Source organism: Erpetoichthys calabaricus, chromosome 1 (assembly GCF_900747795.2).
Source record: "Erpetoichthys calabaricus chromosome 1, fErpCal1.3, whole genome shotgun sequence".
Lineage (NCBI taxonomy): Eukaryota > Metazoa > Chordata > Cladistia > Polypteriformes > Polypteridae > Erpetoichthys > Erpetoichthys calabaricus.
Genome location: NC_041394.2, coordinates 339,110,812 through 339,132,369, shown reverse-complemented (window position 1 = coordinate 339,132,369; position 21,558 = coordinate 339,110,812). Strand labels below are relative to the sequence as shown.

The following is a 21,558-nucleotide window of genomic DNA, read 5'->3' as shown; positions in this document are numbered from 1 at the left end:
AACTCAAAAACCGGGCTGGACAAAATTATTGGCACCCTCTACATAATATTTGGTTGCACGCCCATTGGAAAAAACAACTGAAATTAAGCGCTTCCTATAACCATCAACAAGCTTGTTACACCTCTCAACTGGAATTTCCGCCCAGTCTTCTTTTGCAAACTGCTCAAGGTTTCTCAGATTTGAAGGGCGCCTTCTCCCAACAGCAATTTTGAGATCTCTCCATAAGTGTTCAATCGGATTTAGATCCGGACTCATTGCTGGCCACTTCAGAACTCTTCAGTGCTTTGTCTTCAACCATTTCCGAGTGCTTTTAGAGGTATGTTTGGGGTCATTGTCCTGCTAGAACATCCATGACCTCTGACGCAGACCCAGCTTTCTGATACTGGGCCATATATTGCACCCCAATATCTTTTGGTAGTCTTCATATTTCATGACGCCTTGCACACAGTCAAGGCATCCAGTACCAGAGGCAGCAAAACATCCCCAAAACATCTTAGAACCTCCACCATGTTTGACTGTAGGTACTGTGTTCTTTTCTTTGTAGGCCTCATTCCGTTTTCTGTAAACAGTAGAATGATGAGCTCTACCTTGGTCTCATCTGTCCACAAGGCGTTCGGCCAGAAGGATTTTAGCTTCCTCAAGTACATTTTGGCAAACTCCACTCTGGCTTTTTTATGTTTGTGTGTCAGCAGTGGGGTCCTCCTGGCTCTCCTGCCATAACGTTCAGATGTCGACGGATAGTTCGAGCTGATACTGTTACACCCTGAGTCTGCAGAACAGCTTGAATATGTTTTGAAGTTGATTGGGGCTGTTTATTCACCTTTCAGACTATCCTTCGTTGCAGTCTTTTATCAATTTTTCTCTTTCGTCCACGTCCAAGGAGATTAGTTACAGTGCCATGTGTTGTGAACTTCTTGATTATGTTTCGCAGAGTGGACAAAAGAACATGAAGATCTCCGGAGATGGACTTGTAGCCTTGCGATTGTTGATATTGTTCCACAATTTTTGTTCTCAAGTCCTCAGACAATTCTCTGCTCTTCTTTCTGTTCTCCATGCTTAGTGTGGCACACTTAGACACACAACAGAAAGATTGAGTCAACTTTTCTCCATTTTAACTGGCTTCAGGTGTGATTGCTGTATTGCCAGCACCTGTTTCTTGCCACAGGTGAGTTCAAGCGAGCATCATATGTTTGAAATAAAACGATTTACCCACAATTTTGAAAAGGTGCCAATAATTTTGTCTGGCCCATTTTTGGAGTTCTGTGTGACATGATGTCAGATTTGGCTTTTTTTCTCTGTTTTTTTTTTGTGTTGTTCCAATGCACATAAAGGAAATAAACATGTGTATACCAAAACATTTGTAATTGCAATAATTTTCTGGGAGAAATGGTATATTTTCTGGGAAAATTCCAGGGGTGCCGATAATTTTGGCCATGATTATGCATATATATATCTCTATCTACATATCTCTGTATCTATATATATTTTTTTAATGTAGGTAGATCATTTCGACCTAGTCATTTTAAAAGTAGCTCGCATGCCAAAAAAAAGTGTGAGCACCCCTGCTGTGCATCTGATTTGTAAAACTCCATGCCAAGCAAGTGAAATGCACCTTTAATAATCAGAATGTACCCAGCCATTCAACACAGTTAGGCCTCAGCCACTTGACTCCAAATGTTTATCAAAATGGCTTACTTAAATCACCATTGCAAAACAAAGGAATGAATAAAGTGATATATTAATGTACAGGCCAACAGCCACTACAGTGGCTTGGGAAAAAAAATAATTAGAAGATAAGTAAATACAAATAACTGCACTGATCCTGTATCTCCCCACCTGAACTCCCGAAACATTCTCCAATACAATAAATACATTCTGTAAAGTCTAATAAGTCATAGGTTGAAAACTTTCACTGTTGAATCTCAGGCTCCCAGAACCTCTGGTATTAATTTTTATAAATATAAATGTGCTCTTGCACTGTGCAAAAAAGACATATTCCATTATTTAATTCAGTAATTTACTTAAAGAAAAAAATCTGTACCTCTTGTAACAAAGTTTAATATGTTACTGTCCTCTGTACAAAAATATTTTATAAATCTACTTTTCTTTCTACTCACATGCACAGTGGACACAGATTTAATACAGGGGCTCATCATTTAGAACTGCTAGGCAAGCATTAGAAGACAAGACAGGGACAACTGTGAAATGGGCATTGTATATTATTGTTGTGTGTCAAAGTCAGCATAAAATTATTTCCTCTTTGCCTTGTTTGGAATGGCATGATTCACCTAAGTGGGGGTCTGCACAAGAAGAAAGAGTATAAACGCATCGGAACATTGCCCGGCACACCTTTGAAGCAGACAGACAGATGGGAGATACCATCATTCGATCTGGAAAATCCTTCCAACGCAGCAACAAAAATTGCACTCTATATATATCGGGCCCCCACTCCCGAAAGTCTTGTCATGGCTTCTTTCATCTGTTATCCAGCGTAAGCCGTCATTAAAGAAAGCAAAGTTATTTCTCCTATGTGATTTCTTTATACCACCGTATCACTAAGGGAGGGGTATCGCCTTTTTATATCTATATAGTTTTGGGTTATGTAACACGCTGCAATTAAAAAATGAACTCATTCCAACAAGGTAGCTAGCGCCCCCTGCTGGATATATCTTTTCTCAACATAAAGTGTTAAATCTCACTACATTTTGAAGTACAGTAGTACCTTGACTTACGAGTGTCCCAACTAACGAGTTTTTTTGAGATACGAGCTGTCTCTCGGCCGATTTATTGCTTTGAGTTGAGAGCTAAAATTCGGGTTACGAGCCAGCTTCTGAAAGCCCACCAATAGCTGTTGCAGTGAATGCCACAGTGAACGCTGCAACATCCGCCCAGCATTTTGTGTCTCACTCGTTCACTTTAACTCTTTTAGGGCTAATTTTTTTTTTGTTTCTTTTCTCCCAGGGCTGAATATTTTTCCAAAAACTAACATTTTTTAAAAAAGAACACAAAGCAATTGTTTAACATATCAAATCAACAAAAAATATTTACTTTTGACAAATGTTACTGTCTTGCATGTTGTATGAGCCTGAATTCTCTATGTGTTGTTTTGATGCCTATTTTTCAATTGTCTGTTGCTGCATTTTCTAACATATATTGTTAGTGTGTACTGTAGAGAGACAAGTCACCCATTTGCCATCGTGCCATGCCACTGCCACCAAGTTTTCTGCCTGCATGAAAACCGTATTGTCACCTCTTTTCATCTTCTGAAACTTTATGAACTTTATGTATGGCATTATAGCCTGGCTCACCCCATGGGATTTGCTTCTGTTTATTACAGAAGTGAATAAAACTTTGCAGCAGCACGTACCTAAGCCACCAGGGGACAAAACACGTTTGGACCAATGCTCCCTGAAGTTATCTCACCAGTTCTGTCCCATCTCTATTTGTAATGCCACAGCGCGCTTCATCTCGTCTTTCGTTGTGGGTTTCCACTTTGAATAACGAGAATGCGATGCAAACGCAGCCCGCGATTCAAAAAAAATCTCTGCCTACCTGTTTGTCTCGTCTGACAGTAGCTGAAAAGCAGCATCAGGAGAGAGCAGCCTGAAGTACAGCAGCTGGTGATCTGTCGTGTCCAAAAGCAAGCCATGCCGTCTTGTAAACTCCGGTAGCCATATCGGCTCTCAACGGATCAATGTATGTGTATTTATCCCATGCAAACCTTGCCGTAGATGCATCGGCTGCGCGAAGGCACTCAACTGGCAGCAGATCCGCTCGCGCGGCATCGGCTGGTGTCTGATCAGCTGATGCCTGCTTCTAACTCTCTTGCTCGATCTCCTGATCACTGCCAATAAAGTCCGATTCTGAAAAATCAAGAGTCCGACTCCGCGGTAATGCGCAAAACAACGTCTGCCAACTGTTTTCTTTTCTGCACTTGCTTCGCTGCCTTTTCACATGTCGGTGCCATCTTGCCATTGTTTACATTTCGCAACTCACGCACACGCAATGTTTATTTGCCAACGAGTCTAGCATTCCTCCAAGCACAGAGGGAATGCCTGTGACGTGACAGTGAGATTTGTCGCCATTAACAGCTGATTGTCGCCCTTTATCCCTGGATGTCGACTTTTGTCGACATTCGCCTTCAACCCCTCCTGTCGACAAAAGTCGACATCCGCCCTAAAAGAGTTAAGCGGTTAGCTTGCAGTGGAAGTATCAGTGTTGTGCTCACATTTGTGCTTGCAGTTATTTTGCAAAACTTTATTTTTCTAACCATGGGTCAGAAGAAAGTGAGTGTGAAGGAGAGTGCGGAGAAGAAGCAGCGAATCATGTGCATTGAATTAAAGAATGAAATTATCAAAAAACATGACCAAGGTGTGCGCGTAGTCAACTTGGTGAAGCAGTACGAGCGTAGCACTTCTACAATCTGCACTATACTGAAGCAGAAGGTGTTGATAAAGGCTATAATGCCAGCCAAGGGCGTTAAAATAATTTCTAAACAGCGGACATCTATCCATGAAAATAGAGAAGCTGCTGATGGTGTGGTTGACGGAGAAGCAGCTCACAATAGATACCGTGACGGAGGCAATAATCTGCGAGAAGGCATGAGCTATTTACGCTGATTTCCTGCAGCAGACCCTAGGCACTTCGACAGACAAGGCATCGGGCGAGCTGTTCAAAACCAGCTGGGGCTGGTTTGAGAATTTTAAAAAGAGAACCGGCATTTACTCCGTCAGGCATGGCGAGGCAGTGAGTGCAGATATGAAGGCAGCTGAGGATTACCTCAAAACTTTTGCCGGAATTATAGCAGGCGAAGGATACATCCCACCGCAAGTTTTCAACTGTGACGAGACAGGAGTCTTATGGAAGAAGATGCCAAGGAGGACTTATATAATGGCAGAGGAGAAGAGGATGCCAGGCCACAAACCCATGAAGGATAGGCTAACCCTCGCACTGTGTGCCAATGCGAGCAGTGACTGCAAGTTTAAGCTGCTGCTCATTTATCATTGGGAAAACCCCAGAGCCTTTAAGTCACATAAGATTCTGAAAGAAAAACTACAGGTTATGTGCAGGTCAAACTCGAGGGCGTGGGTCATCTGGCAGTCCTTTGTGGAGTGGGTGAATTTGGTCTTTGGTCCTGACGCTAAGAAATACAGTATCTCCAGGAAGATAACCTACCCCTGCAAACCCTTCTCATCCTGGACAATGCACCTGCTCACCAATATAACCTTGCAGATGACATCCTCGAAGAGTTCAAGTTTATAAAGGTTCTCTCCCTTCCACCCAACACCACCCCTATCCTGCAGCCCATGGACCAGCAGGTGATTTCCAATTCCAAGAAGCTCTTCACCAAGCACCTGTTCCGCCACTGCTTTGAGGAGACGGAGCACAAACCTCACCCTTCGATGGTTCTGGAATGACCACTATAACATTGTGATATGCCTCAGAATTATCAATATGGCATGGCAGGGTGTTATAAAGATCACCTTGACCTCTGCGTGGAAGAAGCTGTGGCCTGAGGTTGTGTCTGAAATGGACTTTGAAAGACTCAAACCCAAAGTGGCAGTGGTGGAGGAGATTGTATCCCTCAGCAAGTCCATGGGCCTGGACATGGATGAAGGTGACATCAACGAGCTCATCGAGGAGCACTCCGACGAACTGACAACGGAGGAGCTAAAGGAGCTACAGACGCAGCAGCACACTGAGGTCTAGATGACGTGGAGGAAGTTATCTCTACAAGTGAGATGAAGGAAATGTTGGGAATGTGGGAGAAACGTTCAGACTTTATTCAAAAGAAACACCCAGAAAAAGTTGCAACTGGGCGTGCGACGGCGCTATTTAATGACGCTTACCTAACGCATTTTTGAAACATTCTGAAAGGGAGAATGAAACTGACCTCATTGGACAGGTTTTTATCGAAAACCCCTGCAGAGGAAAGTGAGGAAGGCACAGCGAACAGGGCAAAAATCAGCGAATAAGATTCAGTTGTTCAGTTCAGCCTTTCTCCTCCACCTCCATCAGCATCTTCAAGTCGTCTAATCTCCAAGGTAAATGCTGTACATTATACTTAACCAGTAAACCCCCGATTCTCTAAAGAATCGGAAATGCAAGAATGGCAATTACTTTCTGTTCCCTCCAATCTTTGAAGGGATGCAAGATCATGGAGGGTGGGAGCGTCCTGGGAAGGTTTTCATTTAATGAAATAAATATATTTGTAGTAAAGCTGTTTCTTTTTGGAGCCATGACTCGTTTGGCTCTGGTGTTTCAGAAGCGCATTGTAGGTGCCTTCGTTCATTGTTTTTATCCATGCAGTCTCGTTTTTGTTTTTCTATGGGTGTGTTGTTAGCCTGAAGTTGTTTGCTGTTAGGAATTATAATTGAACCCCTGACCACAGGCACTGTGGAGTAGCTGACTGCTGGCACTGTCAGTAGTCACCACTACCAAGTTTAAATACATACACATATATAGATAGACACCGCATTCACTGTGTTTCCCAGTAGACACGATACGTCAGCCTTATTGCGAGTGGCAAAAGTGCTATTTAAACTAATACAGGTAGATGTGGACACCGGGTTTTCTGATGAAAAAACAATAATGTTTAAAACAGTATCGTTTACATACAACAGATTTTGGCGAATCGTTTAAATGCAATTATTTATATCCATTTATACACTAATAATGGCTATTATTATTATTATTAACCATTCCTCCCATATAAGTAACATTTTGGGGACTGCCTTCTTCTATCTTTGAAACATTTCCAGACTTTGTCCTGTTCTTATGCAACACAGTACTGAAGTATTGGTTAATGCCCGAGTCATCTCACTGTATAGATTACTGTAACGCTATTCTATCTGGCATCCCACAAAAACTTATCCATCGCTTAGAACTTCTTCAAAATTCTGCTGCCAGGATAACAACGTGCTGTTGTAAATCAACTGAACATATTACACTGATTCTCTCTCAACTTCACTGACTCCCAGTTAACTACAGAATACAATGCTATATACCGCTCTTAACATTTAAAGCTCTCCATAACCTCACTAATCTCCACCAGACTTACACTCCTATCGCTCACTCAGATCCTATCGCTCACTCAGATTCAGTCTGGCAATATGGTGCAGCCTTAGTTTGTGGAAGACAGACACAACTAAAGACATGAGCATAAAATGATGGTTGTCAATTTCAAACTGTGTTTTCTCAATGTGCTCCTTGAGAAAAAACATCATCAAGTTTGAGAAATGTTAACAGCTAACAACAATCTGCAAAGTGACTAAATATGTTTAGCCAAAACGTTGTTTGGAGGCTCACTTGAGCACATAAATGCATAGCTTTGATAGCTTAGCCTGGCTTTGCTAAAGTAAAGATTATAAAACGGGATTTTCTAACGGCCAAATATAACCAAAACAATTGTTCAGCCTTACCTATGAAATGTAATCCCCCGGGATCTGGTTTGGAGCGTACAGCGGTTTGTACAATCCCAAGCAGCACATTATTCATTACTTCACTCCACAGCAGTGCCACTCGCAATATGGCGGCGACGTTGATGTACGATTCTGCTGGTCATGAGGCGTCTAGTTATTCTATGTCAATGTTTAAATATGTCACCATGGCAACTTGTTGGCGTACATGCTTTACGTCAAGTTTAGTTTACAGGTTGTGTTGTTTGGGCGCCACTTACTGACTTTGGGAAGCCGCTGGGTGTGACTGTTGGGCGCTGTGCAAGTGCACTTTTGGCACTGGTTGCGCCTGGCATCCGTGCATATATACAATCTTCGTAAACATTACTAAACGAAGGTTTTATATGCGGTGGTGTGCGCGTTCGGGTGGAGGTTGTATTGTGACCTGAAGTTTAGTTTACAGGTTGTGTTGTTTGGGCGCTACCTACCAAGTCTGGGAAGCCACTGGGTTGGACTCTGGGGCGCTGAGTCACAGTGCGCGTGCGCTTCGATGCGTCCTGCGTCTGTGCATATATACAACTGTCGTTTAGTAATATAGATAAAACCAGTTTATTGCAGTACATTCTATTGTATTGTGTTTTTATACAATATTCGTTATTTATAAGTACATTTTTCTTATTTAATAACATGTAACACAAAAATTGCGGAGTTTTTTGGGGGTCCGGAACGGATTAATGGCATTTCAATTCATTTCAATGGGGAAAATTGATATGACATATGAATAATTTCAGTTACGAGCTCCGTCACGGAATGAATTAAACTCGTAAGTCAAGGCAGCACTGTATTACATATAAAATGGAAACCACCTTTCCAAGCCCATACCTCCGACCCTTAAATGTATTTTTATTTTACACTTACGTTCTCCAGACTGATTTGTAGGTGGTGGATGATCTTCCAGAGTGTTAACAAGCCGCATTTCCTCAGTTGTCTTTACGTCAGGCTGTAATGATTCAGACATCACCTCAGGGTCACCACACTTCACAATTTTATGTTGGTGCATCTCGATGCTGACAGTCGTCTCCTCTGCCTCTTCTTTAATGCCCACAGTTACCACTTCATAACTTTCATCCTTAAGGCAGAGACTCTCCTGGTTAGGGTGGAAAGATTCCCCTTCACAGCTGTCCTCCTCCTTAATATTTACAGCAATTACCTCCAAGGCTTTTATGTCAGCCTCACAGGTCTCCTCTTTCACGTCCATCTTTGTGTTACAGCAAATGGCAGCTGCTTCTTCTTTGCTGTAGAAAGAACAAGATGTAAATCAATAGAAACTGCACCATCCATCCATCCATCCATTTTCGAACCCGCTGAATCCAAACACAGGGTCACGGGGGTGTGCTGGAGCCAATCCCAGCCAACACAGGTCACAAGGCAGGAATCAATCCCGGGCAGGGTGCCAACCCACTGCAGGACACACACAAACACACCAAGCACACACTAGGGCCAATTTAGAATCGCCAATCCACCTAACCTGCATGTCTTTGGACTGTGGAGGAAACCAGAGCACCCGGAGGAAACCCACGCAGACACGGGGAGAACATGCAAACTCCACGCAGGGAGGACCCGGGAAGCGAACCCGGGTCTCCTAACTGCGAGGCAGCAGCGCTACCACTGCGCCACCGTGCCACCCTCTGCACCATCCAGTTCTAAAAAAATCATTTTTATAGCGCACTACCAGCAAAGGATGTTGTCAAGTTTGACATCTAGAGAAGTCACACTAAAGTATATTGACAGTAACTCATCACTCTTCATAACAAATCATCAATCATGAAACAAAAAATTTGTAGATAGAGGTCCAACAAGCTTGAGGAAAAACTTCTCAGCTTACACATATTGTGCTTAAATGTAATGGTGCTGAATGGCAGGCCACCAGATTTGCCTCATACATTAGTTTAACTTAGGATAGGTAAAATGAATTTATATGATAACTTGGTGCAAACAGAGCAGTAGCTTGGGACACACTGTATTAAGATAAATTTATAGGATGACAATTAAACTATCCTTATTTTTAAAGGCATCATTCACAGCAGCTGCCATTAAAAGGTGCTTCACAAAGTAAAAAAACAAAATCAATAGAGGGTGAAATAAAACTGATAAAGTACAAAAAATTAAAAAGCAGCAAATGGAAAAAAGGCAAAGGTAGACATGAACAGGAGTTGGAATTCTACCTCACAAATTTAAACAGTGAGCAAAAAAAGTTTTACAAATCACCCAATTAAAAGACATTTTGGATCATTGAAGGGTTCAGCCAGCAGGTTATTTGCAGAGATGCTCAAATGCTACACAAGGACTTTGTTCAATTATGTTGTGATCCAGTAAAAGAAACTGAATTAGTTAGGAGTAATGGGATATTCACTTTACTAGTGACACCAGAGTGCATTTTCTTGAGATGTTCAGAACAACGTTTGAACATTTCAAGCCCTGACTCACTGGACCGCCGGACTACAACTTTGTCAAAGTGAAATGACATTTTGCCGAGATAAAACGAACAGAAAACTTTTTTTCCTAAATCAAAGCAGTAAAATACACAAATCTCCACTCAGTTTTCAATAACTCAGAAAAGGTTTACAAATTTAATTTTGTGGAAGCAAATATTTTCATGCAAAAAAATTTTTAATTATTATTTAAAAAAAGTTATGCACGTCTTTAAAACTGTCACCTATGAGTAGATGATAAGGCAGTTGATCAGTTGTAAATGAAATTCTTACGGTATGGATAAAAAAGTGAAGATTACTTTATGTTAAAAATTAGTGGTAAATTTGCAAACTGATTTATTTATAAAATACATCTATCACTAGACATGAAAAACTAAATACAAAATGAAGGAGGGAGATTTGGCTTTTTACAGGATGGATGGATGAATGGATGGATGGATAGAGATAAACTTTGGTCTGAACACAAACCAGAATGACTATAAAGTGACAGAATTAAAAAGAAAGAAAGAAAAGTTCTGACTTGGTTGTCACAGTCCAAGTGAGGTGTTACGCAGACGGATTGCTGTTGTTATAAAAGAACCCCCAGTAACGTTTCTTCACACACTTCTGTTGAATATTTTGTTGGCTAAAAGTCCTTGGTGGTAGTGTGTCTGAGAAAACTTAGTGCCATTGTGAACAATGCTGCACATCCTATGTTTTAACTCCCTACAAGGGGTCCAGAGTGTGCCCTATTACTAAGCCTGCCCTTTTATTTAGCTTGATGATTTGGTAGGGCTCTGTTGAAGTGATGTTACGAGCCCCACAGCACAGAAAATTAAAAATGTTATACAATAGCAGTGGACTCTGGCTCTTGAGACATGAAACTTAACTTCATGGAAGAACTACTCATATACTGGCCTGACATAGACTTACATTTTAGTTCAGCACATGCAGGCATTCATTTTTGCTTTTAAAGCGACTTGTTTAAATTATACAATTCTATTCAAACAGGAACATCCAGTCTGACAGCACTGGTGTATAGTCAAGGCCGAAATTATCGGCACCCCTGGAATTTTCCCAGAAAATGCACCATTTCTCCCAGAAAATTATTGCAATTACAAATGTTTTTGTATATACATGTTTATTTCCTTTATGTGCATTGGAACAACACAAAGAAACAGAGAAAAAAAGCCAAATCTGACATGTCACACATAACTCCATAAATGGGCCAGACAAAATTATGGGCATCCTTTCAAAATTGTGGGTAAATCATTTTATTTCAAGCACATGATGCTCGTTTGAACTCACCTGTGGCAAGAAACAGGTGCTGGCAATACAGCAATCACACCTGAATCCAGTTAAAATGGAGAAAAGTTGACTCAACCTTTCTGTTGGGTGTCTAAGTGTGCCACACTAAGCATGGAGAACAGAAAGAAGAGCAGAGAATTGGCTGAGGCCTTGAGAACAAAAATTGTGGAAAAATATCAACAATCTCAAGACTACAAGTCCATCTCCAGAGATCTTCATGTTCCTTTGTCCACTGTGCACAACATAATCAAGAAGTTCACAACACATGGCACTGTTGCTAATCTCCCTGGACGTGGACAGAAGAGAAAAATTGATAAAAGGCTGCAACGAAGGATAGTCTGAATGGTGGATAAACAACCCCAATCAGCTTCAAAACATATTCAAGCAGTTCTGCAGACTCAGGGTGCAACAGTGTCAGTTTAAACTATCCGTCGACATCTGAACGAAATGAAACGCTATGGCAGGAGAGCCAGGAGGACCCCACTGCTGACACAGAAACATAAAAAATCCAGACTGGAATTTGCCAAAATGTACTTGAGGAAGCCAAAATCCTTCTGGGCAAATGTCTTGTGGACAGATGAGATCAAGGTAGAGCTTTTTGGTAAAGCTCATCATTCTACTGTTTACAGAAAACGGAATGAGGCCTACGAAGAAAAGAACACAGTACCTACAGTCAAACATGGTGGAGGTTCTAAGATGTTTTGGGGATGTTTTGTTGCCTCTGGCACTGGATGCCTTGACTGTGTGCAAGGCATCATGAAATATGAAGACTACCAAAAGATATTGGGGCGCAATGTAGGGCCCAGTGTCAGAAAGCTGGGTCTGCGTCAGAGGTCATGGGTGTTCCAGCAGGACAATAACCCCAAACATACCTCTAAAAGCACTCAGAAATGGTTGAAGACAAAGCGCTGAAGAGTTCTGAAGTGGCCAGCAATGAGTCCGGATCTAAATCCGATTGAACACTTATGGAGAGATCTCAAAATTGCTGTTGGGAGAAGGCGCCCTTCAAATCTGAGAAACCTTGAGCTGTTTGCAAAAGAAGAGTGGTCGGAAATTCCAGTTGAGAGGTGTAACAAGCTTGTTGATGGTTATAGGAAGAGCTTGATTTCAGTTGTTTTTTCCAATGGGCATGCAACCAAATATTATGTAGAGGGTGCCAATAATTTTGTCCAACCCGGTTTTTGAGTTTTGTGTGAAATGTCAGATTTGGCTTTTTTTCCTCTGTGTTTTTGTGTTGTTCCAATGCACATAAAGGAAATAAACGTGTATATCAAAACATTTGTAATTGCAACAATTTTCTGGGAGAAATGGTGCATTTTCAAGGAAAATTCTAGGGGTGCCAATAATTTCGGCCATGACTGCACAACCTGACTCCTCACTGCTTTTTTAAATGGACTTTCATTATTAATACGCTTTAATAATTACACTAATGTGCAAACCCAAGAAAACAAAATTTTAAGTAAGTCAGTTACATTGTTAAGCTTTTTCAACTTCAGTTGAATTTAAACATTATTGATATTCAAAGTTGTATATGTATTGTCTTGCTCTTTTTGTCCAATGTATAAAAAAAACTAAGAACCATAGACCTAATACTGCTTACAGCAATTTTAATATATTCTTAAAATGTGCAAACTGTTTTAATATAAACTATCCTACACTACGTGGTTCACACAAATGCACAATTTGTTGTAAGTATCCAAAAACACCCCTCGTAACTCAATGGGGAAATGGTATACACAGTAATCTTTAATTGGATAAAATGAAATTTACCGTAGATCAGCTTGCCAGGTATTCACTTGACTTTTACTGCAGTTTTAACAGACACGACGAAGTACAACGATGCTTAAGTTGACTAGTAATTCGCAATATTTGGTTCACCTTAAATCGTGGAAACAAAACCGTCACTTTTGCCATATTGTTGTCTGGTGTTAAAAGAAGAAGGGGGTTGTGCACGTTCCCTTTTCATTTGACGGATTAAAAAAAATAAAAATAAACCAAAGTGAAGTTTCTTCAAGCTTAAAGATTGCCGTCATTCCACGAACGAAAGAATATACGTGAAAGAAGGCGGTGCGTCTGGGCGCTTAATACAAACGTGACTCGACTCGACAACATGAAGTGAGCCGCAGACTGAGAACAATAAATGGCGAGTACTAAAGGACACGGACAAATTCAGCCGAGCAAAGTCTTCAACACTCCATATGCCTGTGATTCAAGTTACGTGCTGAAACGGATGGAGAAGAGGGAAAAAAACATTCCACATCCATAAATTAAGAACCCCGAATTCGGGCCACTTACCTTCTCTCTCTAAATGATACGATACTTGTAAAAGTCCGCTGACTCCACGTAAGGCGCACGCCGACTTTACTTTGCGTCCCCTCTTGATGACATCACGGGGCACGTGTTTGTTCCTACCCTTCGCGTGCACACGCGTATGCTCGCTCTGGCTTATGAAACTGCGCGCCTCTGCCTACCTTTACTTCAGTATTCCGGGATACATTATGGTTAAATTTAGGGTTATGAAAGGGTTATCTGACTCAAGTCAAGTAAACCTAGTGACAAAAACGTGCAATCCAACTGGCTGTCCATCGGGGCTCTGCAGCAAGATCCTTCTACTGTTTTAATAAATGGCAGTTTACATACTCTTGGTATGTTACTGTCATTTGCTGTGTGGAAGAGAATATTTCTAATTCAGTTTTATTTGGTAAATTCTTTTTTCCATTCCAGTGATTTTAGGAAATTTCATGAGTTGATTGTAAATGTCAACACCTTTACACTTTTCCTGCAGATGATTCTTTAATGTTATTGCAGCCACTTTAATTTTGTTGAGACTTTCGATTAGATAGATAGGTAGAACTTTAATGAATGATCATCTTTGATTTTGTTATGAATTACAGAGGAGAAACAAATGTTTGGTAGTTTTCATTGATCCACATTTGACCAGCACTAACATATAATCCTTAATTTAAGGCATAGTATCATAGCCTTAACATACTTTATATTACTTATTCTCTTCTATTTTCACTTATATTTTGAAATGTTGACCCTATTGTAATGTGTTCTCTCATCTATATAGACAAAGGAACTGGAGCCACAAGAACAGTTGTAAAATACTTTACTATATGGAAAAAATGGAACCAATGCATCTAATCAAAACAGTTAGTTGAGGCACACAACACCAACAGATGAACTTAATGTTAGATTACATTAGGGGAACTGGTAACATTTATCTTGATATTACTTGTGTGCAGTATTGTCACTAGTATATTTCATGGTTGACATTTATTTTTTCTTTTACTGTAATTGATTTTACTCTTGGGAGAAGGATGGAGCCGGCAGGCAAAAGGAAAAGAGGAAGGCCTAAGATGAGGTTTATGGATGTGATGAGAGAGGATGAGCAGGTGGTGGGCATAACAGAATAAGATGAAGAAGAAATGAAGATATGGAAACAGATGATCCGCTGTGGTGACCCCTAACAGGAGCAGCAGAAAGAAGAAGAATTGCTTCTACTCTATTAATGCTGTTTGTAAGGTTCCACATAGAAATTGTTGTGATTAAATTTTCTTTCTGCTGGTTATAAAGTCCATATTTGGCATTACTTCTGAATTTTCATTATTTTGAAAGGTACCAGCTCTGGTCTAGATTAATTAGTTAATTTTGCAACACCTTATCACAGGAGTAGTGGCCTTTGGGGAAGCTAAGGGAGCAACACATGTTTTAAGTGTTTTCTTATTTTTATTTATTTATTTGGTATGTTTGTTTTTTTCTTTAGTAGTAATAGCTAACACTGATGTGGCAACAGAAGAAGATTTGATTCTACATATCATCAAAATATTTTGTAATATTGTAGGAAATCCAATAGTGTTTCAATTGTACATAGACTGGAAGCTGGTTTACGGTTACCTGTATATTATTGATTGCAGAAGCGGAAGCAGACATTTAGGTATTGCTGGAACAATTGCAGCAATTAAACATGGAAAATGGGCGATGAAGGCAGGGACGTAGCTGTGCCATCACCTGCCTCAAATCATCAGTCTAATGTGGATGTTTCTCTGTCTATTGTGGAACAGTTTGTGTATGTGCTTAAAAAGAAAATGTTCTAGACTAATGGCATTGATATTGTAGACTGATTGAAGAGGTTTCTGCTAATAAATGTACAAATGAGGAACAGGCAATGTGAGTTTGACCATTTGGGGGGACAAGTCAAAACTGAAATTATAGTCAGGTCTGCACAAGATTGAGATGATCATTAGTGTGTTTTTAATATTTTGTTAGAACCGTGTGATGATTTCCATTCTTATGTAAAATTACATTTTTTTTTCGCACAAAGAGACAAATCTTTGCAGAAGCTCTTTATTGTGTTGCTTACTGTTATGGATAAGAGTTAAGAACAGTCCTGTATAACAAAGTCCTGTGTATTTTCACTATTTTGCAGTATTCACGTGATCAGCTTGTTTTGTTCATATTAAATCTCAATGCTCCTTATTGGATACTAGCTTTGTAAGCCTGTGCTGTAAAAAGCCTGGGGTCCTAGAAACTATTGAAATCGTCAGAAATAAAATTGAGATGTAGAGATGTCAAGTAATTGAAAGGAACTACTCTGGGCATCTCTCTCCTAGGTTTCATTTTGCTGACATGCTCGCCTCTCGTGTGTTAGCGGTGGGAGGAAAAGTAAAAGGGATACCGTTTTGCTCATCTCGCTTGCATAAGAGTTTCTCTCTTTTCTCAGTGGTTTAATTTTGGCAACAGACTTGTTTTCTTCTTCTGACTCGTTAACTTGGGGCCACCTTGCCGGCTCTCTGAGCTTCATGCTGTAGTAGCCTTGCACTTCCGGGCCAGACAGACAGACACACACATTTCCATGAGTAGATGTTTAGTTTTCTGTTTCCTCGGACGTGAAACCCTTACCCCGACTCCAGGCTGGACAGATACACACACTTCCACGCGTAGACGTTTATATATAAGATTGGAAAAGAGAAAAAATATGTATTTTTTTTATGGGGGTGAGTGTTTTCAAGTTCTTGGTACATCAGATACAATGTCTGCAAAGAGGTGAGATAAGAGATGCTATTTAAACAGCAGGCTCATCCTATTTAATTTTCCTTTATTGGGGGATATTTGCAGATGGGTAGTTGCAGCTACCAGTATAACCAGAAAGGTCTGGTTGTTTGTAGACTACATAAGCAAAAAGTTCATATGGCCACATTTTGTAAAAATTGACCAGCCATTATTTTACTGAATTGGCTCTAAGGGTCCAGAACAGATTGGGCCGTTGGAAAACTAGTGGCCGCCATGGTGTTGACCTACCCCATGGGAGAGATTAGTTCTGGTTCAAATAAATTCTGATAATGTCATAAAGCTAACTGTCCAATGCCCAAGTGCTACAGTTTCTTGGTGGGGTGACTGTTCTTAGTTTATTAAATGCAGGTTTCATGGTGACAACAATAACTGAAGCTTTTGTTCTGAAACATTTTAAACCTTGGTGTGAAAACAGGTTGCCTAAGTGTCGGTGGTTGCAACTTTATGCTACAAATCCAGATCTTATATATTGGTAACTTGATTAGGTTTGCTTCCATATATTAAAAAAAATACAGTAAATACACCTATTGATTAATGAATTGAGACATTGTGTTCAAAAACCATTTGAGGAAGATACACTGTCCAGATCCTCTTTTGATCAGGCTTCAACGCCCAAAGCAAATCATGCAATTTGTTATTAAAGCATTCACACTGACTCTTTCCTCCAGGTAATGAGGAGTGGCACAAGTTTTCTGAATCCCACACAGTTGACAAAGCTGTTGAATAATATGACCTTCAGAATTTCAAATGTGATCAGAATGTATTCTTGCAGGTACGCCAAATTAAAAAAAGATAATAATACAGCAGAAGAATGCTCAATTATTCCTTCAATTATAGGTCATTGTCCTTGCTCGAGTCCACTGCACACCTTCTGGCTCAAAAGGTCTGCCGAGGGGCTCCTGGAGAGACATCTGGGGCGTCAACTATAAACGGTGCGTACGTATAAAAATGTTGCGTAAGAACGTTTCCACGTTCAAATTGCGATGTATAAAACCTAAACTTGCCATAAAGCCACGCACATTTCCACAGTAGCTCATACCCTGTCGTACGCAAGTTCTCCACTCGGTTTTGCAGACTGGCGGCACCCAGCGTCAAAGCAGTGCTACTGTTCCTGTGTGGTTTATCTTTCTTTTTCAGATCCACATCCCTGACGCGGCTTTATAAATGCACTGAAATTAACTGCATATTGTTTATTAGTTTAAGGCATCTGATTGTAATTAACCTGTAACAATATAATGGTCCACGGAATGGCCAAATACCATAGCTGCTTTAGCGTTGTTACTCTCACTGCACCTTCTTTTTCTTCTTTCAGCTGCTCCCGTTAGGGGTTGCCACAGCGGATCATCTTTTTCCATATTATTCTCACTGCACCACTTGGAGAAGCTGATCGGAAAGAGAATTATCGGTATACAGCATCAAGCGCACGCTGCCTCAGCCATGCTTCCTATTTGAGCTGCTTCTCACACGGCAAACGCTTCAAAACCTTTCCTGTATGGACCTCGCGGTTCAGAAAGAGTTTCATCCCAAGAGCTCTGAACGCACTCAATCAGACCATCAAGTGCTCCTTGTAGAACTGTTTGTACTTATAAGTACAATCACCTCACTGTAAACATGCACTAGTTATAATATTGCACAACCAGAGCCACTTTATAAAGCGCGTATTTACATATGATGACAATATCACCCCTATCAAGATGAAATGCAGCAAAATAGGTTTATTATATTATACAGTTAAAACTTTAACTTCATTTAAATAATATATATCCATATTACTAACCGAGAATGCTAAACCGGATGATGGACGCAGGCACATCCGGCAATGGGCCGTAGCTGCAAAAAGACGTACTGCGCAGGCGCAAAAAGAGTCCGCGAGAGTCGGCTGAGGAGCCGAGAAAGGCGGACAAAAGAGGGCGAGAGAGGCGGATGGGGGACCTCGAGAGGCGGACAAGACCACAGAAAAAAGGAGTGAGCACAGGAAAAATGGAGAAATGAGGCGCAAAGAGCAACGAAAAAAGGAAAAGGCACATAAAAAAGTATTCAAACGCAAGCAAAGCACGAAACACATTGCACACGAAACTAGACCCAAAAAAAAAAAAAAAAAAAAAAAAAGAGGCTCGCGCACAACAGCAAGGCACACCCCCCCCGGACGGGACACACACCAAGAGGGGGATTCAACAAGCCCATGGAACACAAAAAAAAGAACACAAAACCACCCCACAGACCCTACAAGCAACGGACGGGACACACACAAAGAGGGGGATTCAAACAAGACACAGGAACACAAAAAGAAAGAAGACGCTCGCGCAACAACAATCCTCACCCCCCCCCCCCCCCACACACACACACACATCCATAAGAAGTGACACCCAAAGCCACATATTCTAAAGTGAACATCAACACCTTCACACTAGACAGCATAGGTGTCAGCATTGGTGGATCTCCTTACAATAAAGCACTATTAACCGTTCAACTGCAGAAAAGGAAACATATTAACAGTGACTGCGATCGTCCTTATTACTTATCCATATTTCGCATGCTGAGAAAGAAACAAGTCATGAATATACGGTCACGGGTACAAAACGAAAAGGAAATGATAACAGGAACAAACACACGAACACGAAAGAAACAACAAAATAGACGGCTATGCAGCATAGGTGGATCTCATTACTATAAGGCACTATTAACCGTTCAACCGCAGAAAAGGCTCCATATTAACAGTGAGTGCAATACTCCTTATTACTTATCCATATTTCTAAAAGAAAAAATGTCTCGACTCCAAAAACGCAAAGCTCAACTAAAGCTTCTAACTAACGATGTACCTAAAAGTAAAAACTTTATGAACTGCATTAGATCCTACAATAGTTCATTTGCTTTTGCATATACCGGAGTAAATATCAGGCCACCAAAAGGCAATGGACCATACTGCTTTCGCATATGTGCACAAATACTGCATCGCATTGGAACAGTGCACCCTGAAACAAATCAACAACGCAAATATGCACAAATCTACATCCTAGATCCACATGACGCAAACTATCAATCAAAGTGCTGCATCGCAACAGGCACGGATTCAAAACGAAACACCTCCCGTCTCAGACATACGTTAATGGCAGTGAAGGCTACAACGGGCTTCTCACACAGCACAGGCAAATCGATTACAGCTCCAAAACAACACGTCCCAAAAACTACACATGCAACAACGCGCCTCTCAAACGGCACAAGCAAAACATACACCAGGAAAATTCATTCGGATTAATGAATGTCATTTGCAATCATTGTCATTCACTTCACTTCCCTGAAGAAACAACTGGCAATACAAGTTATACATTTACACGTTGTTGTCAAAAGGGTCAAATTAGACTGCCTTCTTTACATTCATATACTGAATATCTACAGAAGCTTATAACTGACGATGTACCTGAAAGTTAAATCTTTATCAACTGCATTAGATCCTACAAATCGGTATCCACTATGAACATTAACGGTGGCACTGCACGTGACATCCGTCTTGAAAAAATGTTGTTTATTGATGAATGTACAATGGCATGAAGTCACTTACTCAACACCATTCATAAACTTCTACAAACGTTTATGAATAATAATATTCGATTTGGAGGAAAGGTACTTTTATGAGGAGGAGATTTTAGACAGTGATTAGCTATTCTTCCAGATGCCATGCACTCAGCTATTGTTCAGTGCACCTTAAAATACGCAGACAATTAGCATTACTTTCAAAAGATACAGTTAATAAAAAAGATACGATGTCCAGAACCAGATCATAACAATTGCTTATTACAACTGAGAGATGGTGCACTCACCAATACAGATGGACTTCAGCCACATATTATTACAATTCCTCAAGCCTTTATCTGCGACGACTTAGTTACAGAGACATTTGGAACAGCAATCTCATTAGACCAAATGCCCCTTTTAACACAACGCACTATATTATGTCCAAAAAATATTAATGTGGAAAACATAAATGCCCAAGTCATTGCATTACTTCCTGGAGAGACACAACTCTTTCTAAGCTCTAACAAACTTGACTCTGATCACAACAATAACCATCTTAAATGACCTTACAAGTTCTGAGCTGGAATTACCTTTTACACTTAAACGGCGTGTAAAAAGACATTTTCAAATAAACCTTTACACTGTGCCACACACTTTATTGTTTGATTTCTATTTGCATCATCTACACCGTCACACTATTCTATATCTCATTCATACATCACGCTCTTTGTCATTCCCAACACCAGGGGTTGGCGAGCGAAGCGAGCAGGGGGCGGAGCCCCCTAGTTGTTAATTAAAGGACACGGTGTCACTACGCTAGCAAGGATCTGGCGCTCCATTGTTCCTGCCTCGCACTGCATGCTTCACTGGGACTGGCGTGATGGATAGAATAATTGAACATGTACTACAAAGATATTTCAGTGTTCCTTAAATGTTTTGAAGAATTGGCATTATAAGCTTACAGATGGCTTAACGTCTATTACAGAGCTGATTGTGTGGCAATTGGATATTTGGAGAAAGAAAGGTAAGGACAGGAATTGGGGGTTAGTATGTTTCAAAGAGACAGTACTGCTGCGATAAATACTTTAAACGAAGGTCGCGCACAATCACTGCGCCCCCGTATTCCCATTTTTAATAACATGCTTTAACTCCTATCATCATGAAAATGATATCAAGTATACATCTCAGTATTTTAATTATTCAGAGAGCTGTAATATTACGAATGTAATGGATTCTGTGTCCTGTCGGAGGAAGAGAAAACCTGGAAGCACATAGTGATTCACACACACAGCACATAGAAAATTAAATACAAAACAAAGCATTTAACGTGCTACTTTAGTTACAATGGGATTTGAGAAACTAGTAAGTTAAATGATTTTAAGATGAAGTTTATGATGTTCTACGTTAATGACAAAATAAACTACGTGATTAAAGTGGAAATTTCGTGCTTTTTTCCCCACTGTGTGCCTTTTTTTTTTCTTTGTACCCTAATAAGCTTTCATATGACACTCAAACGGTGGGCTACGACGCGGCTTTTCACGGTGACTTGATATGTGACAACTTCTTTTTTATTTCCGGCACTGTGCGACTTTGTGAACTTAAGCTTTCCAGTTTCTCCTACACGCTATGTCACTCGATCAGCTTCCTTTTCTTATTTATACCACTGTTTAAACCAACAAATAGTACGTTTTTCTTTGCCTTCACTTGGTTTTCACTGAAATTGTTCTATTTTTCCTCGTGGTTTTGCCATTGCCTTTTCACAGAATGCTGAGCTTAAGGGCTATTTATATTGA

The 21,558-nt window shown here is 40.4% G+C and overlaps 1 protein-coding gene across 1 annotated transcript in view; it reads right to left on the bottom strand.

The window, feature by feature from the left end:
* Window positions 1-21,558, bottom strand: part of LOC114667922 (zinc finger protein 436-like) — an 84,573-nt gene that overhangs the window by 23,999 nt on the left and 39,016 nt on the right. The window contains exons 5-6 of the mRNA XM_051933754.1: window positions 13,472-13,553; window positions 8,316-8,692 (exon numbers count right to left, since the gene is read on the bottom strand). Of these exons, the coding sequence (XP_051789714.1) occupies window positions 8,316-8,692; window positions 13,472-13,553 (459 nt within the window). The remainder of the gene's footprint in view (window positions 1-8,315; window positions 8,693-13,471; window positions 13,554-21,558) is intronic.